The 9,533-nt window shown below is 36.1% G+C and overlaps 1 protein-coding gene across 1 annotated transcript in view; it reads left to right on the top strand.

Moving 5' to 3' along the window:
* The first annotated feature begins 624 nt into the window (after window positions 1–624).
* Window positions 625–9,533, top strand: part of LOC106053393 (uncharacterized) — a 49,681-nt gene continuing 40,772 nt past the window's right edge. The window contains exons 1-2 of the mRNA XM_056016652.1: window positions 625–708; window positions 4,084–4,196. Coding sequence (XP_055872627.1) covers window positions 654–708; window positions 4,084–4,196 — 168 coding nt within the window. The 5' untranslated portion in view covers window positions 625–653. The remainder of the gene's footprint in view (window positions 709–4,083; window positions 4,197–9,533) is intronic.

Below are 9,533 nucleotides of genomic sequence, written 5' to 3'. Positions count from 1 at the left end.
AGAAAATTGTACTTTTTTTTTTTAAAGTATGTAAAGTATTTTAAGACACAAATAGAAATCCATTTCTTCAATGCCTTTCTTTGTTATGGTTCTTAGATTCGCTAGAAGGAAATAAGCCAAAGACGGAAGTAGATCTAGATCTAAGTCTATACTGTGAAAATAACACAAAATCAACATATCGCTTTTAGTGATAGAATATATTTTAGTGTCTGTGTTGGCTGAATTATGAGTTTTTCGGTCTAGAAATAATTGCATGCCATTATTGTAAGGCAAGTATGACCTCAGATACAGGGTAAGACTGATTGGTCTATCATATTACATTAACAAGCGAATTAAATCTAGTCCTAAAGACTGCTTTGTCTATCATAAGCGAATTAGATCTAGGCCTAAAGACTGCTTTGTCTATCATAAGCGAATTAGATCTAGGCCTAAAGACTGCTTCGTCTATCATAAGTGAATTAGATCTAGGCCTAAAGACTGCTTTGTCTATCATAAGCGAATTAGATCTAGGCCTAAAGACTGCTCTGTCTATCATAAGCGAATTAGATCTAGTCCTAAACACTGCTTCATCTATTATAAGTGAATGAGATCTAGACTAATAGTTCTATTTCTTATCTTATCTTATATTTCTAGGTTAAAGCTTGTCACTCAAAATGTTTCTTGCATTTGCGTACCTGTTAGTATACGATTGTCCTGTAATCAGATCAGGTAAAACATTATATACTATTTATTTTTATTTTTGACAAATCTTTTATAATTTCATTCTGTCTGTATTATTAATAAATGTTTTATTAAGTTTTATTCAAGTTATTTAATGTTAGTTTATTGAAACTATAACACGCCTACGACAGTTTGGTTGTGCTAGCTGTTTGGTAGCACATTCCAATTACCTAGCATTATTAGTGAGACATCAGATTATTACATGTTGTAAATTCAGCTTGTTCTTCTGTGCAATTATCATATAAATGTATGTTCATTATATGCACATGTCAATAATATGTAAAAAAAAATGTGCTTATACTATTGATATAAGCTCTGTTTAATATGAGCATAAACAGTACTACTATCTATCTGTGGCATTTTACGTCTCGAGAGACGATCTTTTCCCTTTGCAACTTCTTGTGTGACTAAAGAGGCCAATCCTTGATACACAGCTGCGATCGCAGGTTGGGCATATATAATCACCAGGCGCCGTTGCATTTTCACCCTTCTTTCTGCTTCTGTTGTGTATGACATCTGCAATCTGTGACCCTTCCTTTATACTCTCTCTCCATGTGGATCTGTCCAGTGCCACCTCTTCCCAGTTGCCAGTGTCGATTTTGAAGAGCTTCATGTCGCGTTTGCATACATCCGTATAACGTAAGAGTGGGCGACCAGCGGCTCTCCTGCCTTCTATTAGATCGCCATACAGGATGTCCTGTGGAAGTCGACCTACTGGCATTCTACGAACGTGGCCAAGCCAGCCAAGGCGTCTGCTGCTGATAATAGAGCGGATGTCCTGGCATCCTGCTCTATGTAGCACTTCCTCATTGGTTATCTTATCTTGCCACCTAATTTTAAAGATCCGCCTTAGGCATCGGAGACACATTATACCTACGTGGCAGGGTTGTGGTGAAGCTATGTTCAATCGTTAAATTTGAGTTTTTTTTTTGTTTTGTTTTTTTAACTTTGCCTTTATTGAATAAAGAAGCGTTGTGGCCTTGTGGAAGAACTATTGGTTTCCGATTTAAGCGATCTGAAGTTCAAATTTTAGGTGAAAATTTGGTATTTGTAACTTGGGTATCTGAAAAGAGGCTCTCGAGTTCACCTAAAGGCCAGACGCAGCAGAAGTAAAGGCGATTGGGTTGTTATTGTTGTTGTTGTTGTTGTTTTGCTGGTCACATGGCACTTTTGTTAACCAGCCATAGTAACAGTACACATTTACATCATCTGCACACTATCGCAAGCTCTGAAAGTAATACCATTGCTTTACTTTTACTATTATTTTATTGAAAAAAAAAAAGGTTTCAAGATAGTATTTATGGTCAAATGAAGTCATATTAACAAGAACAACTTTTTAAAAATACATTTGCTAAAAAGGCAATACTTCCATTGTATAACTTAAAATAAAATATAAATTTTTTTTTTTTTTAAATATTTGGTAAAGACCAGATATCGAACACGAAATTAAACAGATAATAACAATAATAATAAGAATAAGAATAATCTTTACTGTCCATATGGAAATTTGTCTTACAATTTGTGCATTTCACCAAACAAAAAAACATTATAACTATAAGAAACCAAACAATACATTCACACCAGACTCACTCCTAATTTACATGTGACAAAGTCTATCTCAGATTGTTTCTGTTTAATGATTTGATTGCCAGGGGATCCTTGAAAGTGTGCGTTTAACAACTGAACCACAATGACTTCATGCTTGAGAGATTATTTATTGATATTACCATTTCATAGACATCCGGATCTAATACTAGAACTAGACTTCTGATTTAAATCTCTTTAAGATTTAGTTTAGATCTTAATCTAGAATCTAGATTAATCTATATTAGATTTACCTAGAATATATTAGTAAAGCTTAGATATTATTTCAATAAAATTGAAACATCTTTACATTTACACTGTTATCCTATAATTTCGTCACTCTAAGGCTGACTCACGCCATCTTTTTTTCTAAGTCTAATAAAGCCAAATTGTAAGTTTTTTGTTTTTTTTCCTTTGAAATATTATAACTGTCTAACTAGAGCTTGTAATATTTTGCTTAGACATATACACCAACTGTTAAATTTATAGGAAAATCGTTAGAGATGTTTTTGAGAACAGCTGTCCATGTTTCTGCTGGGTCCAGCTTCCATGGAGTAAATCGAATTGTAGAATTGTCCGCTCTAGAGGCCTTAGAGGCGCTAGACGAAGGTGTCAGAAGGGTATGGGACCTCCTCACGGTCGGGGGGCTTCTCCTACGATTCGGTGTGAACGTTACCTTGCAATGGGTGCCCGCCCATTGTGGTGTTGTTGGTCACGAAGTGGCTGACCACCCTTGCAAAACCGCGGTCCAGACGGCACTAGTGCTTGATGAACCGTGCACATACAAAGTGTACGATCTCTGGCCAAACAAAAGATTGTTGGCGCTTTGGTACGATGGCTGGGACTCTTCGGTTAAGGGCCGTGAGCTCCACAGGGCAATGAGCAGACCAGACAGAAAGGACGCGTGGGGGCAACTCAGTCGTGCGGAGCAGGCCGTCCTAGCCCAGTTCCGAGTCGGTCACTGTCCAATTTGAGTTTATCTCGGACGGTGGAAGGAAACTACCACACACGGTGCCGCCACTGCATGGAGGACGACGAGACAAGGATTGGATAGAGAGAGAACTGGTACATGTCCGACATTATGGCTGTCCTTGTACGGGGACAAGGCGACCTTCAAACTCACTGCTCGCTTCCTCTCACGTGCTCTAAGGGAGTTATTCTCAGCATGGTTCGTTACCAAAAGGGGTTTCTGATTCCGTAAAAATTTGTAACTCCTCTTGGCTACGCTCACGAATTAAGTTACTGTAGTTTGCTTTTGTTTTTATATCGAAATTAGAAGTTTTATCGTCAAAATCCACTGTTTGGGGGTGGGTGAAGGTTAAATTTAAAAATCTCTGAAATTCCTTTATTTTCCCAACAAAGCCCAAAACCTCATTAGCTACGCTCATAGAATTTAGAATAAATTTTAACATCAAAACCCTCTGTAGGGAGGAGAGTTTAAACTTAAAAACTATCTGGGGGGGGGGATGAAACTTAAGACCCTCTGGATGGGGGAAGTTAAACTCATAAACCTCCTTGGCTGAGCTTGGGCATAACATTAAAATCTCATTTAAGATAAACAAAATTAATGTACAAAATCAGTTACGAAATTTCAGCCCGGGGGGGGGGGGATTTCATTTCGAGTAGGGTGAACCCCCCCCCCCCCTTTCGGCTACGGTAAGGTCCAGGTTATAACGATTTACACAACTCTCTATTACAGTCAGCGGCAATGTTGAAAATAGTGTTTTATTTTTTTTTAATTTCAAATATTTCATTGAATGTTAATTCACATTTCTATAGTAAATTTTTCGTCCGTGGGAACTCACTACATCATACCATGGCTCCCAGAAAGAATCAACGAAGGAGCTCGCGGCTTCTTATATCTTTATACGTTCTCTACTGTGCCAGTGGAGGTAAGCATTTCTCTGTCACGTGATTTTGGATGTTCTGAGGTGGGGGACTGCATTCATAATAGATAGTTTGATCAAATTAACACACTTGGTAAAATCACTAAATTTAGAGACACTTTATTATTATTATTATAGCTTTTACTTAGCGGTACTTTCATGCTTATAGCATGCTCAGAGCGCTATGGTCCAATCTCATTTGTGAACCATTAGTGTGTGTGTGTGTGGGGGGGGGTGATCTGGGAGAAGGTTTTCCGTGCTGCCTTTAGGCGCTCAGTAAACACAAGTGTAGCTTAAAACTCTGAACCTTAATTTTCAAAATAGTAAACAGAACCTAATAAAATATTCAAGGCATATTTTTTATTCCATATGTAAAATGCCATACATACTGGTACCTAATCTCCACTAGTGCCATAAGAGAATGGAATGGGTTGCCTGGATCAGCCAGGAAAACCAACGTCTTAGCAGTTAACTCTTTCTCTCCTACTTGACGATACCGAAGTTGATTTCACCCCATTAAACTAAATTGATATTTGGATTTGTATACTTTGTGTTGTGTAAAAAGAGCTTGCATTCTCCTATAATTCGATACCAACTGTAACATTTTCTGATAACAAAAAAACAACAAACAACTGTAACATTTTCTGATAACAAAAATACAACAAACAACTATAACATTTTCTGATAACAAAAAAACAACAACAAACAACTATAACATTTTCTGATAACAAAAAAACAACAAACAACTATAACATTTTCTGACAACAAAAAAACAACAAACAACTGTAACATTTTCTGATAACAAAAAAACAACAAACAACTATAACATTTTCTGATAACAAAAAAACAACAAACAACTATAACATTTTCTGACAACGAACAAAAAATGATATTAAAGTTTAATCATAACAGGGTAGTGAAACACAAATGATGAGCGAAATGAATAATTCTATCCAAATGAGTAACACCATTGCAGACTCCTTGGCCCACCAGGGAGGGCAAATTTACCCACTGAAAAGGCTGTAAGTTTTCATCATGCTCTGGCTATAATTCAAAAACAACAAGATTACAAAGAGAGTTTGTGTTACACAAACTCAGAGGCGGCCCCCGTCGAAGTCGGATCCCTGTCGGATCTGCATATTCGCAAATAATATTCAAGAGGTGATTTAATTTTGATGTAAAATATTTTACACGTTTCGGATGTTCCTTCAGAGTTGAAGATAATTACTTCCTAGTCCAAACCTCCCGCAGGACGACGGGGGATGGGAGCGGGCAGAGTTTGAACCCTGGGCCATCCATAAATCTGAACGACATTTCAGCGCGCAAACCGCACGACCAGGCAGCCATCCGATGGTCAAAAGTAATAATGTTTCAAAGATTCATTTGCCGTAAATATAAATTTAAATTTAATAAAAAATAGTAGATTAGTTTTAGTATATTAAAACATTACAATATTGATCAAAACGTTTGGAAATGAAAATCTACACTTTTTTTTACACTTTAAGTTTAGAAATTGAAATTCTACATCTTAATCTAGTCTATTTTAGTCTAAACTAGATCTAGAAATTCTAGATCTAGACTCTAAAATAATTTTAATTAGAATATAAATCCAGATCTAGATATACTGTAATAAAAATCTAGATCTAGATTAAAAAATCTAGATTAGATCTAAATCAAGATATCATTCCTTTTTTAAACGCGAGTCACATAACGAGGCTTAATAAACATTACTATGCCGAGTTCTTTTTTCATTTCGTTTGAAGAATTTATTCCATATAACGTCAGAGGGAAAAAAAAACACTACGTCACAAGGCCTAGCTAGACTAAAAATCGCCTTCATCTATAAGAGCCATTTATCGAGTGATCATAGACTTTGGTGCACCGAGTGCGTTCTTTATGCATTTCATTTAAAGAATTCATTCCATATGACGTCAAAGGAAAAAAAACACTACGTCACACGGCCTAGCTAGAATAAAAATCGCCTTCATCATTACGAGCCTTTTATCGAGTGTTCATAGACATTGGTGCACCGAGTGCGTTCTTTTAGCATTTCTTTTAAAGAATTCATTCCATATGACGTCAAAGGAAAAAAAAAACACTACGTCACAAGGCCTAGCTAGACTAAAAATCACCTTCATCAACACGAGCCATTTCTCGAGTGTTCATAGACATTGGTGCACCGAGTGCGTTCTTTTAGCATTTCATTTAAAGAATTCATTCCATGTGACGTCAAAGGAAAAAAAAACACTACGTCACACGGCTTAGTTAGACTAAAATATGTTTTCATTAATACAAGCAATTTTTTCGAGGGTTAATAGACATTGGTGCACCGAGTGCGTTCTTTTAACATTACATTTAAAGATTTCATTCATATGACGTCAAAGAAAAAAAATTCCATTACCTCACAATAGGCTAGTACCGGTACCATAAAAAAAAATGTCTTTATTTACATGAGATATTTAACGAGGGTTCATAGACATTGGTGCACTGAGTTCTAATAGAATTTATTTAAAAAGGATCAAAGCCGCATTGTTTTTGCGTTTTGTCTGTCAGTCAGTCCGTCATCTTGATATAAAAAAAACAACTAAAAGTTATTAAAAATTGATTAACCTTTATTTTACGTTTCAAAACATCTCAATAATTTTTAGGTATGAACACAATTGAAAAGTTTATATAATAGATTGTTCCGGATGTTTGTATAAATAGTAAAAGAAAAAGAGAATTCAGATAAATGTAATACCGTTAATTAAATTTTTTGGATGGTCTCGTATAAACCTTAGATGTACTACAGCCACGTGGAGAGATTTTCATACCTTACTTTGGTGTTTGGATTCTGTTTTCCTTAAAAATCGGAACATAATATTAACGATAATTAGATTTTTTAATGTTTTAGGTAGAAAGTTAAATGTACTGTAAGAGAGTAGTGAGTTAAAATATTTTTCATAAAAATCCGTAAAAACATTATTTCGTAAATGAGAAGATTATTTGTTTATTAATTAGAAGAGGGAGTTCAAACAATTATTTGGCGTTAGTAGATTTTTAAATAAATTCGGAAATTTCTGGCGACGATTTGTAAGAAACAAAATCCGGAACTTTCTTTATCGATTACAAAACTTCTATGTTATGTTTTACAAGAAAATTAAATGTCTAAAAAGTAATTTTCAGTAATCAATTCTAGTAAATTACTTTTTTTAAAAGCCTTATGCGATTTCAAACAATAATTAGGCATAATTCATGTTTTATAAAACAATATCCGGAACATTTTTACACTTAATGAAATATAAGTCAGTATAGAGATTTTGATTTAGCATTAATATGCTATTTACATAAAAAACGGAACAACATATTATTGATAATGTGTTTTTGCAACGTTTAAGCATGGACATTGAATGTAATATAAGTTAGAAGAGCAAACAAACATTTGTTGGCGTTGATTAGTTTTGCACAAAAAAATCCGGAACAATCAATTTTAGATACTTAAAACTATTGAGATGTTATGGGAGGAACATTAAAGGGTAAATCAGATTTTCAATAGCTTTTAGAGTTCTAGTTTTTTAAATCTAATCATGACGGACAGACCGACCAACAGACAAAACGCACAAAAATAAGCTTCTTTTATTCGGATGGGGGCACTAAACAAAAAATAAATAAAATCTGATTTTTAAAAAAAGTTTAAGGAATTGGTTTAGCACCTGATCATGTTGCGACGTTACGCTACTGCACGAAAATCGCTGCATAAAAAGTCCATTTAAAAAAATGTGCGTGATATTTACATACAAAGTGCATTATTAGCCTTTATAAACAAACAGAAATGTTTTCTTTTAATTTTAGCAGCTAGTTGACCAGAAAAAACGTCTTTAACTATTATTTGTATTTGTTGTAAACATTTCCTGTACATTTTAAAAATATATTTGACTTAGTGATACTGAAAATACACAAAAATTGTCCATCTTTGTTAGCATATTGTAACATTGCCTCCCTTACATTTACGTAATTGTTTTAGAATTGGTGTATTTTTATGAAAAAATCGCTTGCATAATTAATTTTATAAATTAAACGGTTTGCTTTTAGAAAACCAAAAGTAGCCGTTGCACCTAAACTTTTCAAGCCGGATTTAATGATGAAATAATATTTTTCATATCTCTTCTAGTTTTCGAGATCTGAGTGTGACAGACGGACAGACGGACAGACGGACAGACGGACAGACGGACAGACAGACAGACGGACAGACGGACAGACGGACATTTTGCACAAACCTAATAGCGGCTTTTTCCCCTTACGGGGGCCGCTAAAAATGGAAAAGTGATTTGAGTGCTGGGAGCGCATGAGGCGCCCTGACCGCACTTCCCCGTGGTGGAGGCTGTCCAGGCCTGAGCAAGCTATTAGGGCACAGTGCAGGACAGGCCACTGTCCTGTTGGCTCATATTTCTCACGGTTATGGCCAAATTTCGATTCACGGTGCCCCCGCTGCGGGGAAGAAGAGGAAACCGTGCCTCATATTCTGTTTGACTGCCCCAGACTTGCTGATCTCCGCCTCGACAGGTCTGGGAAACCACAAATTTCTCGACCTCTATGGTGTCGTGTATGCACTACGCAAGACAGCAGGGTTTCTGTCCAGGGCTTTTGCAAAAGAGGATTTAAGCCTCTCAAGCCCTCACTCAAATGGAGTTTGATGGTGATGAATACAAAAAAACAACTGGCTTTGATACATATTCTAAGAAATATCCCTTCATTGTTGATGGAGTTTGATGATGATGATGATTATGATCGGAATGAGAAAAATAATTACGCAGAGAAAGAGTTAACAAGCAATGTAATCTCTATTTGTTATGTAAGCAAACAAACATAAACATATGAATTTAAAAAGCAAACAAACCAATATAATTTTGAATGTTAGGTTTTATGGTTCTTCTTGGTTGTAGGGAACCATTCAATGCCAGGAGTTCAAAGGGACTCAAGTTGTAATCCGTTAGCCCTACAGAGATAAATTAAGATTCTTCACATCTTCCTCTTTGTCGACTTAGCGACAAAGCCCTCGTGGTCTGCAAGCACATGAAGCTCCCTGACCGCACTTTTCCGTGATGGAGGCTGTGCAGGCCTGAGCAAGCTATTGTAGCACAGTGCAGGACAGGCTACTGTCTTTTTGGCTCATGCCAAACTTCTACTCACGATGCTCCTCTGAGGTCAAAAAGAGGAAACCTTGCCTCATTTTCTTTTTGAGTGGCCCAGACTTGCTGATCTCCGTCTCGAGACGTCTGTGAAAACCAAAATTCACAACTTGTATACACATTGCACAACGCAAAACTGCAGGGTTTCTGTCCAGGGCTTTGCGAGGAAGGATTT

Source organism: Biomphalaria glabrata, chromosome 18, assembly GCF_947242115.1.
Source record: "Biomphalaria glabrata chromosome 18, xgBioGlab47.1, whole genome shotgun sequence".
Lineage (NCBI taxonomy): Eukaryota > Metazoa > Mollusca > Gastropoda > Planorbidae > Biomphalaria > Biomphalaria glabrata.
The sequence above is the reverse complement of the archived record's forward strand: the minus strand, read 5'-3'. Positions and strand labels throughout refer to the sequence as shown.